The sequence below is a fragment of the Mauremys mutica genome, chromosome 2 (assembly GCF_020497125.1).
Source record: "Mauremys mutica isolate MM-2020 ecotype Southern chromosome 2, ASM2049712v1, whole genome shotgun sequence".
Classification (NCBI taxonomy): domain Eukaryota; kingdom Metazoa; phylum Chordata; order Testudines; family Geoemydidae; genus Mauremys; species Mauremys mutica.
The window spans coordinates 96,470,694-96,495,078 of NC_059073.1; the positions used below are offsets into that span (position 1 = coordinate 96,470,694).

At 40.6% G+C, this 24,385-nt stretch overlaps 1 protein-coding gene across 12 annotated transcripts in view; it reads right to left on the reverse strand.

Moving 5' to 3' along the window:
- CDH19 (cadherin 19) overlaps positions 1–24,385 on the reverse strand; it is a 184,057-nt gene that overhangs the window by 40,877 nt on the left and 118,795 nt on the right. For 3 of the 12 annotated variants that reach the window (XM_045006464.1, XM_045006462.1, XM_045006463.1), the window contains exons 2-4: positions 23,509–23,567; positions 22,401–22,627; positions 10,742–11,036 (exon numbers count right to left, since the gene is read on the reverse strand). The exons of 1 other annotated variant lie outside the window; for it this stretch is intronic. In XM_045006464.1, the coding sequence (XP_044862399.1) occupies positions 10,742–11,036; positions 22,401–22,598 (493 nt within the window). In that variant the 5' untranslated portion in view covers positions 22,599–22,627; positions 23,509–23,567. Of the gene's footprint in view, positions 1–3,656; positions 3,736–10,741; positions 11,037–22,400; positions 22,628–23,508; positions 23,568–24,006; positions 24,232–24,385 lie in introns of those variants that run through there. 8 more of the 12 variants (XM_045006466.1, XM_045006465.1, XM_045006467.1 and 5 more) reach the window with 7 other exon arrangements.

A 24,385-nucleotide genomic window follows, 5' to 3' on the forward strand; every position in this document is an offset into this window, starting at 1 on the left:
TCCAGAGACTGTCTAAGGCGGTGGAATTAACTCCCCAAGGAAGTAGGGACCATTACAAACCTCATCACTTTTTTTGCTCCAAGTACAAGGCTCATTTCTTTGATCTTGCCTTCTCCTGAGAGAACAATAGCAGCAGTATGTGTATATAAGCCACACACTGCCAAAAAAAGACACTCCACTGCACATATTTCTCTCACTGGAGAGAAAATGAGAAAACAAACCTGTGATAGATATGTAGTCATGCTGATTAAAGCACTACTGTAAGGTGCTCAGGTACTATGGTGATGAGTGTGGTGTAAAAACCTCAGAAGCCGGTTTGTTTATAAGCTAACCCCTCCAAGATGGATAAGTAAAAATGGAAAAAAATTTATAACCCATTCATGAGCTGACTCTATAATTCAGAGGTCAGCAAACTTTGGCTCCTGGGCCATCAGGATAAGCCGCTGGTGGTCCAAGATGGTTTGTTTACCTCGAGCGTCCACAGGCACGGAAGTAAACCTAAGTAAGCAAAGTGTCCCAGCACACCAGCTGCTTACCCTGACTGGCCGGGACAGCAACTGGTGGGGAAATTTTTTTGTGGGGAGAAGCTGGGAGGCAGGGGAATAACCCCTGTAACCACCCCCCACATGACCCCACCCCTAGCCCGGGACCCCCACACCCTCCCCATCCCATCCCTTCCCATCTTATCTGGTATGGGCCAGGGAAGGATGTCTCTGACCTGGCTGGAGCTGCTCTGGCAGGCTGGGCAGCACGGCTGCAGCCTGCTCCGGCAGGCCAGACCGGGCAGCATGGCTGCAGCATGTTCCAGCGGGCTGGGCTGGGCAGAGTGGCCACAGAGTGCTTCAGCGGTCGGGCGGCACGGTCACAGCCTGCTCTGGGGGGGCGGGGCCGAGCGGCACGGTTGCAGCTTGCCAGCCCCGGAGCTGTAGCTGCTTTGGAGGCTGGGGGGAGAGCAGTGTGGCCAGCAGTGGAGAAACTCTGGTGCTGCCTCTTCCCTTCTGTCTCTGCTGACTGTGCTGCTTCACCTTGCTCCCTCTGTTTGGGGGAGGGGTGGTGTCCCACCTCTCCCTCTCTATACCCATTCATAAGCCGACCCCCTTCTCTGGTGCTTCCCTTTTATACTAAAAAAATTTGGCTTATGAACGAGTATATACAGTAACTTAGAATAGAATAGTACACTGTACCTGACTTTTAACCATTTCATGTACCCAGCTATGTCATCCTACTGTACAGAGAGAAAATGGTAGAGTGTATGTTCCAAAAAATAGGCTCAATAGAAGGCTTAATATTTCTTCTTTTCTTCTGCCTCTCTACTAGTTCCATTCTCCTTTTCAATTTATATTAAAACAAAAGATTAACTTGTGACTTTCCAGTGGAATTTTTATCTCTATATTGGCAAATACTGTATATTGTCCTCAGTTTTTCTAATTTCTGATATGTGAATGCGCTACTTTCAGATTTATTTTCCACTGAATATGTTTTAAGATGTTTTATTAAAGTGCTCCATATAAAAAACAAACCAAAACAAAAGACAAATATTGTATGAACGTCTAATTTAAAACCTACAGAGGAGCTGATAGAAATAAACTGTTAACAAGCAAAGCAGCCAGGAAATAGAACAAGACTCTGATAGCATTTTATATCCTTGAGGCCTTTAATGAGCCTTTCCTACTGCAAAAGAGATAGCAAAATCAATCTGCAGAACACGATTTCATCTCTAGTTGGGAGTCAGTCATGTCCTAGATCCAAAATTGACAACATCCCCATGGGCCATCCATGAGGATATCCTTGCAAAGAAATATTCCTCAGCATCACCATTTTATAATAAAATGATTATTTTTATCTTATTTCTTACCTGACTTCTATATAAGAATACACTCTCTTGAGGAAAAACAAGACCCAGAGCCACTTTCCATGACTTTCTGACATATGATCACATTATAACATCTTATCATAAGCCAGTCTCTTCTGTTGCATGTTTTCTCTGATAATTAAGTCAGCAACACCCTGAAGGTTTGGGGTCACTAGTGTAAAATACAGTATCTTCTCAAAATATCTTGATCCGAGTTGAGGCCACTCTCTGGATATTAAAATACTCTTTTAGAAACTTCTCAGACTAAAGACTCAGTAGTCTGGCTAGTCTGGAGCGAAATGCTGTTCCTTTGCTGTTGACTTCAGGAGCAGTTCTATGTCTAGAGCAAGTATAAAATTTCACCCTCAGAACATGCCTATAATATCAGTCTCAGAGTGAAACTAATGGGGTGGGGGGTGGAGAGAAGAGAGAGCCCCCCCCCGACACACACATCCATTCGTGGCCTTTAGGTGTATATGTGGCATTTTTTGAGCATATTATGTAGAATCCACTCTACCTATAGGCAGACTAAGCAGCTGCCTAGGACTGCAAATTTTGGGGGCCTCTGATGGGCAGAAATGGTGTAAGTGGCAGTGGTGATGGCAGGATATGAAGGTGGTGGGGCTGCCCAGTGCAGGGGGTGGCTGGGGCTCTAAGCAGCCAGAAATGGCCCTCTACTGCACTAGTGGGGAAATGCTCCTGCCTCTTTCCCAGGGGCTCCAATGAGCAGGAAGCATCCCCCAAATAGGCTGTGCCTGATGGGGAAGCACTCTTGCCCCACCCCCAGCAAATAAGATCATGGGTACTACCAGGAGCAGCCCCGAGCTATTCAGCACCTTTGTCTGAGGCTGGGGCTTTGGCTACAAGGGCAGTGACTCACCCGGCTCTATGTTGGTGCCAGCCTGCACCTACTGCTCTGCACCCAGTCTCTGTGGATCTTGCTGCCCCAGCTGCTGCTACCACCACTCTGGACTCATGCTACTGCTGCAAGTGGGCCAGCCAGGGGAGGGGGGCTAGGGGTGTGGAGTATGGGAGGACAGGCAGGGGGCCCCATTGTGGTTGAACTGAGCAGCTCCAAGGGGAGAAATGGCTCGATGTGGAGTGTGTCCCTGGCCCCAGGGGATGGAGGAAACCGGGAACCATTGCAGGGAACAGATAGGGAGCACTATAATGGTGCAAGGCAGAGGGGAGGTGCAGTCAAAATCAAGGGATGCATCAACCACACTTTTTCAACCCATTATCCCCCTAGTTGCAAAATCTGGCTCTGCCACTGATCAAACTGGTGATATAGACATCTCTCTATTGCTGGTGAGAAATTTCAAAGATAAATTGACAGGTTAATCTTCAACCACCACAAACATCTGAGGCTTACAACTTCAGAAGCAACACTGTTCTCAAATATGACTGACAAGTAAGTACACTCAAGTACATAAACGTTAACTCAAAACAAACTGTGATCTAGAAACAGAAGGTCACCAGAGATCAGTCTCACTGAACCACTCCTGGCATACGAAAATCACTGTTAAGCATGAAAATAACGCAGCCCTTTTGAAGGAACTGAGTATTAATATTGACAAAAGCTACCACTGTGGATAATCCAGTGGATACAGTGTATGATTGATGCCATCTCTGAAACAGGAACCCAAATACAAACAGTAAAGCTCAGAAATGTGCTGTTTTATGGGATTATATTTAATAGATCAGGGATATAGATACACAGAAAAAGAGATTGCTTATGTGACTGCAATATGATGATTACAGCCTATTGGGTCTCATTCAGTTAAAGCCATGTTTTATTTCTTACCCATTTTATTAAAAAATGAATACTTGAAGCTGTGATTGGTAGTGCTACCCATTTGGGCAGTTCCAGTCCAAACCCTCTGGTTCTGTGTTGGCTCTGCTGAGGTATAGAAGCAGACAAGGAAAGGTTAATGAGCCTGGAGCTCCTACAGGTGGGCTCTGCCAGGCCCTGGGGCAGGGTATAAAAGGAGAAGTAAGCAAGTAGTGGTAATCTGGTAAAGAGAGTCCAATCTCAAGGTAGGGGTAAATGCTCCTCTCCTACTTGAACCTCAGATGGAAGAGAACTTCCATTTTAAAATTTGGAATATATTTTTGAAAGGGGTGAGCTTTATTTTGAGGGGATTGGCTTCTCACATCTCTCAAGGAATGAGATTCCACATCATGGGTTAAATGTGAATGTGGTACTAGGCAGCTCAACACTACACATTCTCCAAGGAGAGATTCCTTTCCAATTTTGAATTTCTCACCTCAGATGGAAGATATTTCTGTATGAGTATTACCTGTGTTAGCAAAAGCAAGAAGTTACCTCAGTGGAATAGTGCTTCATTAAACATGTCAACGTGGGTAGTTATGCCTGAATAATAAAAAGTTGCAACTGCTATAATGCTCTTAGCATCCCTGAAACGATAGTATAAATGATTTTTGCAGCTTCCTGCTTGGAATTAAAAATATAAATCAGCAAATATCAATGTTATACTTTATGCTAATGGACTCACACATTTTAAAGCCATTTTCTGAAGTTCCAGAAGAAAAAATGACATAATTGATGGCCTAATTGGTATTGTTCAGAATTATGATACCATTTATGGAAGTATGGAAGTTTGGAAAGGACAATGAAATTGACCTTGTTATGCCAAAGATGCAAGTTACTCAAACGTACCCATCAGCTTTCACACACTTGTGTCTTTGAATACAGTACATTTGGATTACACAACACTTATAAAACAGTTCAGACCGAAATATGTGTTTTATGTGTTCAAACATAGATCTAGATAATAAATCTAGTTACACTTTCTTTATGATACTACTCTAACATCTAACTTGAGTACACTGCTTTCTGGTACATTCTCTTTAAAGATAAAATTGTTCTCTTTATTATTGGAGCCTCCTATGGTGCAAACATCAGTGGCATTTTCCTGTTATAACATATTAGGTAGGACAGTCATATGGGAAATATCCTTTTGTTTTTCTAACTAGTGCCCCGAATAGATAAAAAATGTTACATACTGATATATCATTGCATCTGACTCCTACCCATTCCATAAGATGTACTGCATTTGTAGAAGTTTAATAGCACTATGGGAAGCACTTTATATAAAATCATACAAATGCCTGAGGGAAAACCATAGTCTTGTACTCCCAGAAGAGTCCATTTACAGATACATGTTTCATTTACTATGACACTTGCATATAAAATCCTAATAAAATTTAAATGCAGCAGATAAGGGAGAGCTTAGAAAGCATACTAACTCTTATACTAATTTGCATTTATGTTAATATAAATATTGGTACGTGAACCTAACTTTGAGCTAAATTTTCCAATGTGTGGTGGGGGGGTCAGAGGCATTCTGTGTGCACACCTGGGAAAGCAATGCATTATTGTCTTTGGCTATGTAGTGCTTCCTGTCACCTTATTTTCCATGATCTGTGCTTGTCTGCCAGCAGAGAACTCTTTCCCAAAGGCAGAAGATGAGCACAGAGCCTTGTAGTGCTGATTGCTCACTAGGTGATGCCCAGAACTGAAGGGAACCTAAGCTAGAAGGTACAAGAAAACTGACATGCTTAACTCAACCAAGGGGAATTCTGTCTGTTGGCAGAGAAGAAAGAACTGGTGTGCTGAACTGGCATGGGGTTGATGTCACAAAGCTTTGCTGTTTCCAGTCTCCATCGGCTGATAGGTTAGAGGACCCTCTACTGGAATTGATGTTTTAGGATGCCGAGAAACTAAGGTCTTTGGCCTGTCTCTACTTGCTTTGTCCAGATTCAGGGTGCAGTCTCTACACACAATGCAACAACTGGTAGCCAGTATTTAACACCACTCTACGGCCTGGTCTACACTGTGGGGGAGAGGGATCGATCTAAGATACGCAACTTCAGCTACGAGAATAGCGTAACTGAAGTTGATGTATCTTAGATCAGCTTAGAATCACTTACTTTGCATCCTCACGGCGCGGAATTGACGGCCGCCGCTCCCCGTCAACTTTGCTTCTGCCTCTCACCAAGCTGGAGTTTAGCAGTCGACAGGAGAGCGATAAGGGATCAATTTATCGCATCTACACTACACGTGATAAATCGATCCCCGATAGATAGATCGCTACCTGCCGATCCGGTGGGTCATGTAGACGTACCCAAAGAGTATGTCTATGCTACCTGCTGGATCGGCGGGCAGCGATTGATCCAGCGGGGATCGATTTATCGCGTCAACTTCAGCTATGTTATTCATGTAGCTGAAGCTGTGTAACTTAGATCGATTTCCCCCTCCTCCCCTCTAGTGTAGACCAGGCCTCTGTTCTAATGACAGTATGAGTGAGGATAAAGGGGCATGTTCAGCCAGTGTGGGTATGAGAGTTGTCTGTCGCAGTATAACTCCTGAAATGACCATGTTATCAGTGCTGCAGGGATTCCCGCACCCTGGTGCACCCAGAGGAAACTGCTTCATGTGGGTGTCCCAAGATCTGCAGACTTTTACCTAGATTTATATTCATGACTCGGGATGATCAGAAGACCATGAATCTATCACTTCTGTAAACCAAGTGTCCCTCCAAGAAGGAAGCATGCAGAGAGTCTTCTCAGAGATCACCCATTCAGGTAAGGTTGGGGGAGTTTACTTCTGTACTTTCTGTGCTAAGGGGAGGATATAGGCACTAGATCTGTAATTGTCAAAGTACAAGTATCTCTTACATGATTTTAGAAGAATATCTTAGATTAAGAAAAACCTTTAACGAGATGGAATATTTAATTCATATTATTCTGGACTCCTGTGATATATTAGAATGGAAAGATATAATAAATGACTCGGGGGATTGGTTATAGGGCTATGAGCCTTTCATTTTACATGGTCAATTTCTATCCTCGGTCACTAATTATTTTAGCAGCATCTAAAAGCAGTTTGCTGGACTATTTGAAATAATGTGATGGTTTTAAAAAAGTTCCTAGGGAACAGGTCTACACACACACACACACACACACACACACACAACCACCACCACCGCTACAATTGGCCCTAACTGGCACCCTTGTTGGAAGGCTCAGCCAAGAGGTCAAGGCCCGAGTTAATTCCTGTGGAAATGTAACTACCTTACAATCCTCCTTATAGGTAGGACAGAGCAAGAAAGCTTTCACAACTGCACCCCATGTTGTAGCTCTTTGAAGGATCATAGAAAAATATTGATCCAAAACCGAGATGATGTAAAGTGGCCCTGCTTCACTGAGCTGAGGATCTGCCCTACAATCTCTTGAGCTATCAAGTCTTCACTTTTCATGGACAAGAATTTAACTGTCACATAATTAATGGAAACAAATATATAAGTAACATACAAAATATTAATGTACAAATGTAAATTCAGAAAACAGAGGGAAGTGAAACATTTTTGATTAGCCATTATTTCCTTATTAATTCATCTTCCATTGTGGTATTTTCTAGAAGGTTAACATTTAAAAACCATTTTTCATGGGTTACTGATGCCTGTTTATGCTCCTATTTTTATGTTAATTCAATGTTCGTATCAAGTGTATAGTCAATTCTAAACATCAATTACATAGACTAAGGGCCAATTCTAGGTTTATGCCTGTCTCCATGCATAAATGGAGGGTTTTAAGGCCAAAATGTCTGCCAGGACAGAATTCTGTGGCAGTGGAAGGCCCAGAACAGGCCCCAAAGAACATCCCTCGGCCTGCGCCACTTCCCGCAGCCCCCATTGGCCTGGAGTGGCGAAACGCGGCCAGTGGGAGCCACGATCGGCCGAACCTGCAGACACGGCAGGTAAACAAACTGGCCCGGCCCGCCAGGGTGCTTACTCTGGCGAACCGCGTGCCAGAGGTTGCCAACCCCAGTTCTATGGGAAGCCCGAATGAGTGTAAACTGGCCTCTCAGAGTAGGTTATCATGTTATACTTTGAAATACATCCAAGGGTCACCCTATCCCCAAATCACTGACCATGATTTAGTAATGATCCATCATAATGGTGGTATAATTTACTCAGCAGATGACAGCTGGGGGTAGGGTGTGGGTGTTACACCATGATAAATGGTTATTTAATGATAGATAAGATGGTTGTAAAAAAAAAACCAAAAAAACCCAGGGATTTTATTTAAATCAAAACAAATGGAACTGGTTTCCATCTACTTACAATAACATTAAATATATGAAGAATATATATAATAAAAATAACTATTTGAATAAACACACACACTTTAACTTACTACTAAGTGCACTTAACTAAATATAACTCTCTAAATAATGAAAAAAAACCTATATCTATCTCAGTATGTACAGGCTATTATCTTATAGGTTATTGTTATTGTTATTATTATTATTAGTTCTAGGTTCCCCTCTCCCCAGATATCTCACTGGGAGCTGTCTAATACCCAAGTTAATCTTTGAGCCCTAAGTGCCTTTCCTGACTTCCTGAAAAGATGGACTTGACTCCGGTAGTGCTTACTTGAGGGAGTGCACATTAAACCAGACCCTTGGGATCTGAAGGACTTTTGGTTCTCCTGTTCCAGATCTCTGGAGAATTATGAATCATTGACAGGAGATGACCAGATCTGATGCTCAGGTGCCTACAGGAACGGTTACTCAGGAACATGCCATCAGACACACACTGACTCAGGGGACCCTCTCCTGCACTTCTGTCTGTCCTGCTCAACCCAGCTTCTCTACTCACTCACAGTTTCTCTCAATTCTGGTTTTCCTCTGTCCATCTGGCTGCTCTTCCTCTCAGTCTGTTTCTCTCAGTATACTCACAGACTTTGTTTCTGTCTCTCTCAGGTTCCCCCCAGCCTGCCTCTGTCCCTCCACCATCCCCCTCTTCTCCTCCAACTGTCACTTCCTCTCCTCCCACTTTATTAGAGAGAGGGGATGGGAACAATGACAGTACACTCACCCTGAACCAGGGGCAGCTCTAGACATTTCGCCGCCCCAAGCATGGCGGCATGCCGCGGGGGGCGCTCTGCTGGTCCCCAGTCCCGCGGCTCCGGGGGACCTCCCGCAGGCGGCCACTGAAGCCGCAGGACCAGCGGACCCTCTGCAGGCACACCGCCGAAGGCGGCCTGCCTGCCGCCCTCCCAGCGACCGGCAGAGCGCCCCCTGCGGCATGCTGCTCCAAGCACGCGCTTGGCGTGCTGGGGCCTGGAGCCGCCCCTGCCCTGAACACACTCTAAATCATATATCCCAATACTGGGTTGAATCTTTTTACTATATTTACATGAGGGAAGCACTGCCTCCTGGCCTCTGGACTAAATCTCTCCTGCTTGGTAGCCGAGATCCAGACTGTCACAGGAAGTTGTAGTTTACATCTCTCAGTGAGGCTGTAACAGATTCAGTGAAGCTGCCCTAACAGTAAATGGGTAATGCTGAATGATACATAGTTTTTATTAGCTTTTATGATCACTGATGTTATTGAGGTAATGAGCTTATTAATTCACACAGTTTTAACTGGCACAATGTTTGACTTTCTTTTCAGTATTATTTGCAATGGAAATAACTGAAGTAGATGAAGGTAGTAATTAAAGAGACTAGTGGGATCTGTTGAGTAAATTTTAAAGGATCTATTTTTTTCCTGTCTTTCAGGACAATTTGGACATGATAGTTATCTATAACCTGCTCATTTGTGCTAGTTGCTTTCTTTTCCTAATTTTCCTTTTTTGACAGGAGGGAATCTTTACTTATTACCTTCAGTACCAACCTTCCAGACATATTCCAAATCCTGGTCCAAATTCTGTCTGGTCCTAACATAAGGATGTAGGGACATAGAGGGAAAACAAATTACCTTCAAGACCCTTCCCCTCTAGTGCAATGTATCCAAGGGGCAGGGAAAATTTCCGTCTCCATGCTTAATGAATACAGGGGTGTTTCCCTTATTGCACCTCCAGAGCACTGTTCATCCCGAATGGAGAGAAACTGACTGGGCGAGGATTAGGGAACAAATGTCACCAGTCTAAAGGATGGTGAAGTGTGAACACTCTCACTACATGCCAGAAAGATTGGGAAGGAATTGCACCTTTGGACAGTGTAGCTCCACGCCACCCTATTGCATCCCCACACAATCCCCAGCATAAACCAGATTATTTAACTCAAAATCTGGAACTAAATTAGGGGGAAAATACTGACTACCCATGATGTGAATGGCACTCTTCTGTTCCCTTTACAGTACATGGTGTGTTACATGGAGTATAATAAAAGCTTATGATTTAATCATTATACAGACTCAGAGTAGCCTGAAAGAGGTTAATAAGTAATTTTCATTTAGTTTGATCTCACATTTATGTACTTAGAAGAGTCAATAGAGGTTATAGACCCTTGCTGTTTAAATGTATAGTGTTAGTTTTCCATGGATATAAGCCTGAAGGACAGACAGGTTGTGACCAGTAAACATGATACGTGACACTTTTTGAGAGATTAGAGGAGTTGTGTTTTAGCCAACTTTAAATTTGAATGTTACATTCTGTTTCCCTCACTTCTCCTTTGCAACCTCAACTTGATACAATATTCTGCCTGTCTTGAAATGTAATGTTGTTGTGTCCTGATATTCAGCAGCTACTATTTTCAAGCCTAGAAGTTGGCTGTGTTTCATTGGTGTATGAAGGGATGTATCCATAATTATATATCTGCTCATTTTGACCCTGATTTTACAAAGACTTATGCACATGGAACTACCCACATGCTTAAAGGTAAACATAGGACTACTCACATATTAAAGTTAAGCCTTCATTGTAAGTCTTTGAAGGGTTAGATCTCCCCTTTGGGATAATGCTCTGGAGCCCTTCTGAATGAAAGGCACTCTATAAAATAGGATATAAATATTTTTAAATAATATAACTGTCCAGCAAAGTGGGAAAAAAAGAGTTTGGTTCTTGACTTTCTTTTACCTTCGGGAGACATCTCTGGAATAGTAGCTTCATAAGGTCCATCCAAGAACTTTGGTTCCTGATCATTGATATCCTGAACTTTGATGATAAATTCTGACTCAGGTTCAACGGGCAGCTGGGTATTCCTGTTAATTGCCTGTGCTCTTAGAGTGTAGAAAGGTTTCTCTTCTCGATCAAGCTTCTGTGTCACATGAATTGTACCTGTATACTCATCGATAGTAAAAATGCTTCCCGCTCCATCCCCCGTCAAAATGTATTTGAAAGTGCCATCATGTTTGTCGGAATCAGACTTCAGCTACAAGGGAAAAAGATAACTATTTATTTTCTGGATAACAAATCGAAAGAATTATAGTTTTTTTTGTTCAGACCTATATGAGTCTGTTCACCGGTGAGAATTCTTAGGGCCTTATACTAAGCTGAGGCTACAGGGTATTGTGATATATCCATCCAACCATGCAGTAGTTGTTGTTGATTTATGGCCACAATTGAGCCAAACATTTAAGCACCTGCTTAACTTTAAACACGATTAAGTTCAATTGACATCACTGTTTGATGTCTGAGTGCTTTGCCGAATCAGGCCCTATAAACCTATGTAATGGGATACTGAAGGGATGAAAAACTGTTCAACTTTTTTTTTCTCACATATATATAGATAGATAATATATATATTATATATAGTGCCACTCTTGCTCAGATTTAGATTTACTATTGTTAATAGTATAGTATAAGAGTATAGTATAATAGTATATAGTACAATAATATGAGGATATAGAGAAATATATATAATATTTAATAATTATATATATATATATACACACACATACACACACTCTTATATTAGTGTACTATATACTATTATACTATATTCTTATACTATACTATTAAGAGTAACATGGGGTACTGAAGGGATGAAAAACTGTTCAACTTTTTTTTTCTCACATATAGATAGATAGATAGAAATTATATTATATAATTTATCTATCTATATATGTGAGAAAAAAAAAGTTGAACAGTTTTTCATCCCTTCAGTACCCCATGTTACTCTTAATAGTATAGTATAATAGTATATAGTATAATAATATGAGTATATATATATTTATATTTTTATTATATATATTTCTCTATATACTCTTATATTATTGTACTATATACTATTATACTATACTCTTATACTATACTATTAACAATAGTAAATCTAAATCTGAGCAAGAGTGGCACTGTACCTGTACAGTAATAGTAAATGTATACAAAGCCATTTGGAGGAGGGGGGGAGGAGTAATTCTGTGCTTTTTATTTTGAAATAATTGATTGCTGTTTCCCATTTCTTTACAAGGTGGTGGTTTATGTTCCTGTAGCTAAGACTAGGTTTATGATGAGGTATATTCTAATCACGCTGAGCCACAGAGATCATTTTGGTCCAGCCGCATTTGTTCATGCTGTCATGATTATTTTCTTAGTATTAACACCAGTTAACAGCACTTTTGTCACCATTTATGCAGTTCTGACATGCCAAAGATCTATAATTATGGTATTATGAGAACAACAATTTCCAACATGTCTTTTATTTTATAATGTTCCATTTATTTCCTTTTGATTTTGAATCATAAACAGTGTCCATACACAATCTCTGAACACACTGCCAATTATATAAAATTAAAAATCCAGTCTCAGTCATTTCATTCGTTCTATCAAGCAGACGCTCCCTCCAAATACAAATCACAATCCATTAGCTAGTGCTTCACTGTTCCCTTCTTCTCTGAAAAAGCCAGTGAAACAAATGGGCTCTATATCACACCCTGAAAGTTGGCAAATCAACACTATTTGGGACCAGGGAAAAGAAGTCATGCAGAGTTCCATCATGGCCTTGTGAAGAATGAACTGACAGCCATCCCCCTCTCTTTTTTATCAAGGGGGATATTGAATCAGGGCCTCTGTTGACTACTACTGTGGCAGTGTACCATGAGCAGAGAGATAGTCCCTCATGTGGGCTGTAATTGTGGGTATTCACTGCCAAAAAAACTTCATTAACGCAGATTTACCGTTAACTGGCAATGTCTCATAGCATTCCAGAATGTCAAGTGCACCCATATTTAAACCTCTAAAAACCAGGATACAGAGTTAAGGTACACACCAGCCTTGTCCTTTCTCACAAGCTAAACTCTGCCCCCCCTGGAGCTGGCAAGAGCCACTGGGGTAATACTGTAAGTACGTTTCAACCAGGGGTGCCCTATGATTAGGACCCTACCAAATTCACGTTCCATTCTGTTTAATTTCACAGCCATAGGATATGAAAATTAGTCAGTTTAATGTTTTCAGATGTTTACATTTGAAATTTCACTGTGTTGTAACATGGGGATCCCAACACAAAAAGATGTCATGGGAGGGGATGCAAAACTGTTGTAATGGGGAGATCACAGAATTGCCGCCCTCACTTCTGCACTGACTTTAAACCTGGGCTCTGAATGCAGCACCCCTGGAGTTTTCCTGGAGGTTCCTAGAGGAGGAGGTGGGGCTGATCTCCCCCATGCTGCTGGGAGCACCTCAGCTGGAGGTTCCTAGCTGCTAATCCTGACCAGGCTGAGGATGCACAGGACTTGCTCTTCCCCTGAATGGCCATCCTTGGGGGGAAATCAGACCCACCTCCAGGTACCTCCCACAGCTGCAGGAAGTTTTGGGATTGGGCAGCAGCCTCAGAGCTTCCTGCAGCTACAGGAGGTTGCCAGAGTTGGAGGTGTGTCTGCCATGCAGAGGAAGAGCAAATCCTGTGCCTCTCCAGCCCAGCCGGGATGAGCAGCTAGGAGCCCCTGGCTGGGGCGCTCTCGCAGCATCGGGATGATCAGACCCACCTCCGGCAAGTTCCTGAAGCTGGAGTAGGTACCCAGAAGTGGGTCTGATCTGTTCAGGGGAAGAGTAAGTCCTGTCCATCCCTAGTCCAGAGGGGACTAGCAGTTGGAGCTGGGGGCCCTCCTCTCCCTCCTTCCAATAGCTAGATTTCATGGGAGGGGTAGGTATGATTTCGTGGTCCGTGACATGTTTTTCACAGCAGTGAATTTAGTAGGCCCTATCTATGATAGAGAAGACATGAGAAATGACTACGTAAATGTGCTACTTTATGTGATGTGTTGTGTTCCACACAATTGTATTTCTTCATTTATCTGCATGCACTTGATCTGCCTTTTACTGAGTTGGGGACAGCTCTTTTGACTGGTTCAGGGATTACTTGCAGGAGGATGACATAGTTCATGTTGTGGTATGAGGAAAAGAGCAAATGTTCCCAAAAGGATCACAATCCCCTGGTTTCAGTGTTGAGTTATGTTGTCTGTGCAAGCAGAGGAGCACAATAGCGAGTTCTAGCCATGGGAATTTGTAACAGTCTGGTTGTGTATGTGCACTACAAGGCAGACGTAAGTTCAGGTGATGTTCCTTAGTACAATGGCCAAAGGGTGGTAACATCTGGTGATTAATGGGTGGTTTGCTCAGTGTAGGGGAAGTGGTAGAGTGGAGGCCAGGCAGATCCAGTTGGTTTTCACTAAGCTTGCTTTAAATGTCACTTTTGCCTTAGTGTGGTTGTGGTCTGACAGTTTATCGTACTGTACCCACATTCTGTGTGCTCTGCAATGTTCCATATCATATGGAAGGATAGAATGCTACAATGTCTGTTGGGGCAGATTGGGGCATCACTCAAACAGGACAGAGTTAAGCTTGTGGAGGTGGGGTTGATGTGAACCTTAATTGTGTATTTTCTGAGCTTTAAATTTGACTGAGGTGCACCTGTGGGGTGCACATGGACACTTTCTGAGAACAGTTCACTGCAACTCAGCTATCAGACTGGCCTTTCTCTTTGCCTCAGTATGGCCCCAATAGGGCTGAAAGGACCATGGGGAGGAAGGAAGACGGTAACTAAAGGGCTGTGAGTAGATGTGTGCAAATAACCAATTTGTCAGTTCAGTGGTTGACCTGAAAAAAAAAAGTTTTGGGCCAACCTACTTTTTAAAAAAAAAATATTTCAGCAAAACAGATTTAAAAAAATGTTTAAGGTCAAACTAAACATTTTGTTTAATCCAAAATTAAACATTTGGACTTTTTATCTTTAAAATATAAATAAAATCCAAGTACAATTCAAAATGAAAAGCCCTTTTGAATTGAAAAATCATTTTAACTTTTTCAGAATTTTCTTTTTTTTCAGCCACAGCAATTATGCAAATTCAACATGAATTCATGAAATGTTTCATCAAACCAAATCTGCATTTTTTAGCAAAAAAAAAAAGTCAATTTTTTTAACCTAGCTCTAGCTGTGAGGAGGACATCTACCACCTGTAGTCAGCAAGGAGGAAAGGCTTAGACTCTATACTTCTCTTCAGGGGCAGTGCAAAATCCTCTGTGGTTCTTAGATGAATCAGAACACCCCCGGAGAGGAATACAGCCCGACACAACAGCTCTGAGAGATGTGAACTGATCCATTCATCAAAATGGGTGTTTTCCTTCCTCCTCTCCCAAAGTCCACCTGTTGTGGAATACCAGTTTTCAAGATAATCTCGGTATGCATGTGGGTTTTACTTCAATTTGAGACTAAAATCAACAACTTATTGTGGGGGCTATATCTGAGAAAGCCCTTGATCAAATGACCACAATTTACACTAACAACTTTAACGTTGGCTCTAATGTGGCACAACAAATATTATGGACGGGTAGAGTTGCACAAGGATTTCCATTTTAATAGGGAAAAAGAAGATCTACTAAAAGTCTGTATTTTTGGTTAGAATAGCATTTTTGAATGTTGATTGTCATTTTCACATTTTCTATATGGAGGGAGAATATAATTTGAGATTTGCTACAACTGTTTTTTAAAAAGGTTATGTGATTTTTTTTTCTGTTTGATATTTCCTTTGGACCCCTTCTTTAAAAAAAACACATCACTTTGAAGGGCGAAATTGATAGGCATGAAACTTAGGTTTGTGTACATTGGATGAATTCTTGTAGAAGGTTGAAATTTATTTTTTATGTTTATTTTTATTATAAACACAAATTACTGTTTTAACTGATGGCAGTGACCTGTCACTGTCAAGCTTACTCCAGTCCTTAGACTATGGATCTCTGTTATGAACAAGGATCCTAGTTTTCCATTATTAAAAAAAAAACGCAAAGTTTTCCAATAAAAAAAACAAAAACATAAAACCATAATTTTTCCGTGATTAAAATTAAACACTGAATTTTAGTTTTCCTACCCACAATATATACTGGTATCAGTTTAACACAATGTTTTACTGATATGGGGGAACCCTGTTTATATAATCTAAGTGGGACTGGGGCCAGATCAGATCATCAAAAATTCAGATAATCTAGAGAGCTTCAGACCTGGGCAACAGGGCTCCCGCTGTCAGCCCCAGTTCAGTTAATATGGAAAAATGGATAATGGAGTCTCAGATAAATGGGATTCTATTGTATATTTTAATATTTTGGCAAAATATAAAAATTAAACATTCTCTCTAAAAATGCAAATTCCAAATTTTTCCACGTTTTCATGATTATAAATACATTTCCTGATTCTCAATAACCTCTTTGATCATACTGACATTGAAAGTCACAGCAATTGCTTTCCTTTGATCACACTCAGTCCCCTTGTTCACAAAATGACTGAGGAGCATACACCATGATTACATTACCTATATATATAATTGGAGATATACCAATTTCCTAGAACTGGAAGGGACCTTGAAAGGTCATTGAGTCCAGCCCCCTGCCTTCACTAGGAGGACCAATTTTTGCCACAGATCCCTAAGTGGCCTCCTCAAGGATTGAACTCACAACCCTGGGTTTAGCAGGCCAATGCTCAAACCACTGAGCTACCCCTATGCTGCTGCTTACTAGTGTCTTTCATTTTCTTTCTATTTACAAAATGGTACTTTCCTTGAAAATACTTCTAAAGTAAAATCTGAGTGTGCATGTGGATTTCAGAGTATTTAGAATATCAGTTGTTAAACTGGAGGCTTTGCTCTCAGGTCCAGAAGGAGCCCTGCAGATTGCAGGTATGCACACAATACACATTCTCAGAAAGCTGCCAAGTGTAGCATTCAACCTCACAGTATATAAGAATGACCATAATGAATCATATCAGTGGTCCATCTAACTCAGTATCCTGTCTTCTGACAGTTACCAGTGCCAGATGCTTCAGCAGGACTGAACAGAACAGGATAATTATCAATTGATCCATCCCATCATCCACTCCCAGATTCTGGCAGTCAGAGGTTCAGGGAGATCAAGATCAAGGGCTTGCATCATTGATGGACCTAACTTCCATGAACTTCTCATTCTTTTTTTAACTCAGTCATACTTTTAGCCTTCACTACATCCCCTAAGAACAAATTCCACAGGGTGGCTGTGCATTGTGTGAAGAAGTACTTCCTTATGTTTGTTTTAAAGCTGCTGCCTATTAATTTAATTGACTCCTGGTTCTTGTGTTATGTGAAGGGGTAAATAACACTTCTCCCACACCATTCATGACTTTATAAATCTCTGTCATATTCCCCCTTAATCATCTCTTTTCTAAAATGAACTGTCTCCATCTTTTTAATCTCTCCTCATATGCTGTTCCAAACCCTTAATAATTTTTGTTGTCTTTCTCTGTACTTTTTCCAATTCTAATTATCTTTTTTGAGATGTGGTGACCAAAACTGCACGCAGTATTCAAGGTGTGGGGGTACCATGGAATTATATAATGGTGTTATGGTATTTTGTGTCCTAGTATCTATCCTTTTCCTAATGGTTCCTAACATTTTGCTAGCTTTTTTGGCTGCTGCTACACATTGAGCAGATGTTTTAAGAGAACTATTCACAATGATTCCAAGATTTCTTTCTTGTGTGGTAACAGATCATTTAGACCACATCATTTCATATGTATAGTTAGGATTATGTTTTCCAGTGTGCACTACTTTGCATTTATCAACACTGAATTTCATCTGCCATTTTGTTATCCAGTCACCCAGTTTTATGAGTTCTCTTTGTAACTCTTCTCGATCAGCATTGGACTTTACCATCTTGAGTAATTTTGTATTGTCTGCTAACTTTTCTACCTCACTGCTTACCCCTTTTTCCAGGGCATTTATGAATATGTTGAAGTACACTGATCCCAGTGCAGATCCTTAGGGGACCCTGCTATTTACCTCTCTCCACTGTGAAAACTGACTCTTAACTGAATCATAACATTCAAAAACCAGTAGGAGAATAGTTCAGCCTCTGTGGTTACTCAGTAACAGACTTAAAAGTGGCAATCTTGCAACAGAAAAGCTTCAAAAACAGACTCCAATGAGAAACTGCTGAACTTGAATTAATAAGCAAACTAGATACCATCGATTTAGGCTTGAATAGAGACTGGGAATGGCTGAGCCATTACACACATTGGATCTATTTCCCTATGTTAAGTATCCTCACACCTTCTTGTCATTATCACTACAAAAGTTTTTTTTTCTCCTGCTGATAATTGCTATTTTAATTAATTAGCCTCTTAGAATTGGTAGGGGAACGCCCACCTTTTCATGTTCTCTGTATGTGTATATATATCTCCTTACTATATGTTCCTTTCTATGCATCTGATGAAGTGGGCTGTAGACCATGAAAGCTTATGCTCAAATAAATTTGTTAGTCTCTAAGGTGCCACAAGTACTCCTGTTCTTTTTGTGGATACAGACTAACACGGCTGCTACTCTGAAACTTGACTCTTCATTTATACTCTTTTCTCCCTATCTGTTAACCAGTTACTGATCCATGAGAGGACCTTCCCTCTTATCCCATGACCTAATGAGGTTAATTTGAGTGATATGTTACATACCACAGTTAGTAGTTCTGCAATTTTATATTTGAGTTCTCTCACAACTCTTTTGTGAATACCATCTGTTTCTGGTGACGTATTATTGTTAATGTATCAAATTGATCCAAAATTACTTCTACTGTGCTGTGATGACATACACACAATCAATATGGGAATAGTTGAAATCCCCCATTATTACTGGGTTTCTGCTTTTATAGCTTCTCTAATCAACCTGAGAATTTCACAATCACCATAACCATCCTGGTTAGATGGTAGATATATTCCTAGTGCTATACTCTCATTACATCAGCATGTGATTTCCATCCATAGCAATTGATTCATTTAAGGTTTTACAACTTTTAACTCAATGCTTTCTTTCACATATAGTGCCACTCCCCCACCACCATGACCCTACTCTGTCATTCCTATATATTTTGTATCCTAGAATTACTGTGACCCATTGATTACAATTGTTCCTTTATGCCTTTTATATCAATATATTCATTTAATACCAGGCGCTCAAGTTTAGTATTTAGACTTCCACTATTTGCATACAAGCACTTAAAAAAAAAGTCAATATCTAGTGGTCTGCCTTCATGTGATATAACTGAGTGGGACTCTTTTTCATTTGACTGTTTGTCTTCAGGTTCCTTCCTGTACTTTATCAGCTTCTATCCTCTCTCTTTAGTTGGCTATTGAGTATCCCCTTAATAAGCCAACCCCTAACAGATGTCTCTGTCCAAAATGTGTGCTTGTGTGTACCTGTTGGCTTTCCTCCAGCCATTACTTTAAAAACTCCATTATGACCTTTTTATAATTTACATTAAGGACTCTGGTTCCATTTTGGTTTAGGTGGAGCCCATCCTTCCTGTATAGGATCCTCTTTTCCCCAAAGGTTCCCCAGTTCCTAATAAACACAAATCCCTTCTCTGCACACCACCATGTCATCCACACATTAAGACCCTGCTGTTCTGCTGGTCTAACTGGCCTTGCATATGGAATAGGTTTCAAGGTAGTTGCTCAGGTTCAATGACTTCAGCAGGTCACCTTGATCCACACACTTACTCTGAGATCAGGTTACCTACAAAAACTAACTTGCAACAGAATAACACACTGCTGCACATGTACAAATAACTCTGGAGCATCACCTTGGCTCTAGCTACAATGTAGACCCAACTTTTACCTGGAATGACTTTTTAAAATATTGCTTCCCCGCAAGGACAGTAGGTGCCAGACATTAACTGAGATCAGTCCTAGGTAGTTGATATAACTGTGAAGAAGGTCAGCATAATAGTTTGAGCTCCAGGTGTGTACAAAAAAATGTGTTATAAGAACCAAAACATTTTGATGTCACATTATTATTTTAGCATTATTATTTAAGTATCTTGCTTAAATAACCTCACATTTAGACCATTAACTAGACATAGAGGATGAAAAAATTGTTTTGTAGCAACTTTTAAGGTTTCATAATTTGTTTTCATTCCCCCTTGGAACAAAACCCAAACTTTTAAAATATTTTTATGAAATGTAATTGGTTCAAAATGTCTGGGTTTGGATCACAACCAGATCTTGTTGATAATGCTTCGAGATATGGGAGACTCAGTTTTAAGTGCCTGTTCTGTCTGTTTCTGAGCAGAATCCTTCATCCCAGATCAGAATGAGCCTTATAGAGACTTGGACCTAGATTTCTTACATCCCAGGCTAGTACTGTAACCACCAAGCTATAGAGAGTGTGAGAGACTCTTTCTCTCTCTTCTCCTCTCTCATTTCCAACAAATACTTAATCAAAACCAGAATATCGCTATGATATTCTTCAGCTTTCGTGAAATTAAATTTCAATGAAAATGTTCCAACCAGCTCTACCACTAACCTTACCCCCAGTTGCCCTTGGGATGCACTGATTTTCAAGGCAAACCACATAAGCCGGTGGATTTTATACCATTTAGAAAAATCATCTGTAAAACAGTCAACTGGTCTCAACCTTAACCAATGTTGTACTACCATCCTTGTAACCAAAAGATTGTGTTAGGTGACATGACCGTATTACATAAAAATAGGAGACTTCTTATATTGAACATTTATTGCAGATACATAAAAGGACCTAATTATTATTTATACTAAGATCTCTTTGCACTACCGTGGTGACATAAAAGGACTTTAGAGTAGAGTACGTGTAAATTATATTAAGTCAGAGGGACATAACAGCAAAGTAAATGGTCCTGTATTACAAATGAGAATTAAGCCCAAAAGGTTTTATGTACTTGGTTTAAGAATGTACCTGGGGTTATAAATACATAGACTCCAAGGCCGGAAGGGACCATTGCGATCATCTACTCTGACCTCTGCATAAAACAGCCATAGAACATCCCCAAAATAATTCCAAATGTGATGTTGATGGACACACATCTTTTCACAAATGTGATCACTGCAAGGAGATTCATAAGATTCGTTTACATTTGGAAATCTAGGAGGGACTGATTCAAAATTGAAGTTACAGAAACATAAGCTCTGATTGTACAATCAGAGTGTGTAGGGGAGTTGTGAGCTGGAACAAGTGACAGTTAATAACAGAGACAGTCTGTCTTTGGACTCTTGTTGATGCAGTTCCCCTAAAAAGTCACTGGCTGATCTTAGATTGATCACTTCCTTACTGACAACACACCATATGCTTCTTAGTGGAAAATCACAAGTAAACGTGGCTGATTTAAACAGCAATAAATTAATCATAATCCTCAATTACAATTCCATATCAATTTACCTGTAGCACTGTGAAGAACAAATAAGAAAGAATATAAGAATTATATTAAGGGTCAGGGAAATCATAGCATTTCTTTGGCATGAAATTAAATTCCTAGCCACAAAAGCATATGCTGTATCTACACTTGCTCCTTTAAAAGTGAGACATCATACTTCCACAGTAGTTACTTTGAAAGAGCTGTAAAAAAGTAATTAATGAATTTTGAGCATTACACCCTTTGGGCCCAATTAAATTTTAGTGCTAGTTAATTAGTGTTAAACTTATTTCAGTTCATTCATCTAGAAAGTGCCTTACAGAAAAGGACACCAGATCTAGAGATTACAATTATTTCTGGTTTTTAAAAAAAGGCAAATAAATTAATAATAATAATAATAATTAATAAAAATAAATAAGCAGAGAGGGAGATCTCATTGAGAAAATTATCTTAATGCACAATTTTAAAAGAGGTTGAAAAATAATTGCTCATTGTGCTAAAGCTACATTAATCTAATGAACCATGCAGGTTCCTATAGCTTCTCAGTGGTAAAAGGATTTAGTATTAATCTGCTTCATTAAAAATTAATGAGGGGTAAATCACCTGCTACTTAGTGTAATAGAAAATCATGCTAAATACTGTTTGTAAACTGCATTGCACTCAGTATGGCTGCTTCCATACAGTGCCAAAAATAGCATAAGCAAATTGCCAGATGTTGATAAATGAGTCCTTAGCTTTCATTCAGAAGATAAAAGGGAAATTTAAAGTCTGATGTCAACATCTACTGTGTGTGATTTTACTTTTAATTGCGTAATGAATTTGGTGTTGAGGAAGGTGAAGGACTTATATTGTAGCACTGGTAAAAGCGTGGCATATGTAGGGCTCTAACCCTCCAATTATTTTCCTGTATGTAAGATTAGGACCATAATAAGGGCAAATGTGCAGACATCTGACAAACCTTTCTGCCAATGTACTTTCCCTCCTGCTTCTGAGCACAGACTTCCAAATCTCTGGAGGTGATTGCTCTGTCCATGGCCAGATTTATGTGATGCAAAGAGTTGTTAATCAACTTGTTAAGTCAAAGCATTGCACTCTATGTTACTGTATCTCCTACAGAACGTACCTGGCCAACACACAAAGGCTCTGTTAAAATCTGTTCTTCCAACACAAAAAACTGGCTCCATACCCAGCCACGTTTCACTCTCTGAAGTGTTGCAAAAGGTTGGTTCATTTTGTGGGTGTTATGGTTCTGCATACTTGGAAGGCAAGGCCATAGATGACCAAGTGTTAGCAGAAGAGATAGCCAAGCATAACAATTCATACTGAAACCTCCTTTCAATCAATATTCATCTGTGGAAGGGAAAAAAAAAGAAAAGCTTTTACAAAGTAGCACTTCCCCAACCCCTTACAAATATTGATTCTATGTTAATCTAACAGATCATTTTTACTATTACAAATTCCTCCTATTCCTAAAAGAGAAGAACTAGAACAATCAACTTCTGATTAAAAAAGAGAGGTATTTTATTAGGGATTCAAAGGTATAAAAGTCAAGCATTCAATTTTCTTTTTATGAAATCCCTTCAGAGGGACCTTCTATGCAAAATAGAAAATCATCCTTCAATTAATTCCTCCTCCAAATTAAGCTGGATAATTGTATTGTGTAGGCCAGCAATCATTTGATTGGAATAATTGTACATTTCTGCTTAGACAGGGCTCATTTTGAGCTGCAGTCACAGAACTGCCTGAAGGGTGAAGAAGTAGCCTCCGTGATCCTAATGACTGACAGCTAAAATGGAGGAGTGCATACAATTGTTTTTAACCTCCTCATTCCCTACCTCCTATCACAACAAAATCACCCTGCTGAAAATGCCAAAGGAGCTAGCATGGTAAGAAGAAGCAGCTAAAATGTGCACAGCTCTTCTTTCCTGATCAATAGAAATTAACTGTCTCATCCAATTCTACCTCCTCTGACATTTCATGTTTTCAATTAAACAGACAAAAGGAAAATACAGCCTGGAAGCCCTTGGGTTCTACCAGTCAGTTTAACTGATCACACAAAATATTCTTTAGGTAAGCCAAATCTTTGCACAAGATGTATGCTATTACCATTTGTTGTGAGTGGTTCCTGCATTGACAGAATTAACAGAACTGTCAGTTTGAAATAAAGTGCAGTGCCTGACTGAAAATGGCCATCCTCTATGAGGTGAAATAAAGGATTCTGTAATACTTGCCCACACACACTTGTTAAAGCCTTACTCGGAAATCCAGTCTCTGGGGGTGATGGGGTTATCTAGGTATGAGAAAAAATTGTTTTTGAGTTGACTTCATGTCAGTCTGCTCTTAGAATATAAGGAAGGTTGCCAGCACTGAAGACATCTGGCTATACATCCATTTAACCATGAATAATTGTCATGTATCCTTACCTACCCAGGCACAACATTTATTCATCTACCCTTAACCATCCTGATATTAATAACAATAGTAAGTAATAGGGGTGTATGGGGGTGCCCAGAGAGGGGTAATACCTCTGATGGGGTGACTTGTCGTACCCCTTCGGGAGTAGTCCGTCCACTTTGGTCCCCACCTGTCACTCAGCTCTCACCTGTGGCTCCAAGTAGTTGCAGCATGCGCAGTGGCCACACCCTGGGCAATGGCTTCAGCAGGCCGGCCAAACCAGGTGAGTGTAACTGATGGGACCCAAACCCTCAGTGAATTAGGGATATGTCTACCCGCATGCGACATCAGCTCCGGCGGACTGGGCGAAAGAGATCACTATGATCCAACGGCCAAGAAGGTGGTTCTGCAACGCTTTGTGGAAAGCGAAGGGCTTGACGAGGCACAAAAGACGTCAAGGCCATCCACTGCAACCAGAGAAGTTACCAGTTGTGACGATTTTTCGTACCATTGGTGTTTGGCTTCTAAGGTTGAGAGAGTGGGATTGCTCCCGTGCAACAGCTCTACCACTTAAAAAGCTTTCACGCACAGGTCCTGTGCAAATCATCAGACATCATCATCATACCACCCAAGTCCTGCGGCGATGGGGGAGGGGCAAAGCGACAGGTGGAGGTTACTACTGGGAGTTGTAGTCCCAATCCTGCATGCAGGCAG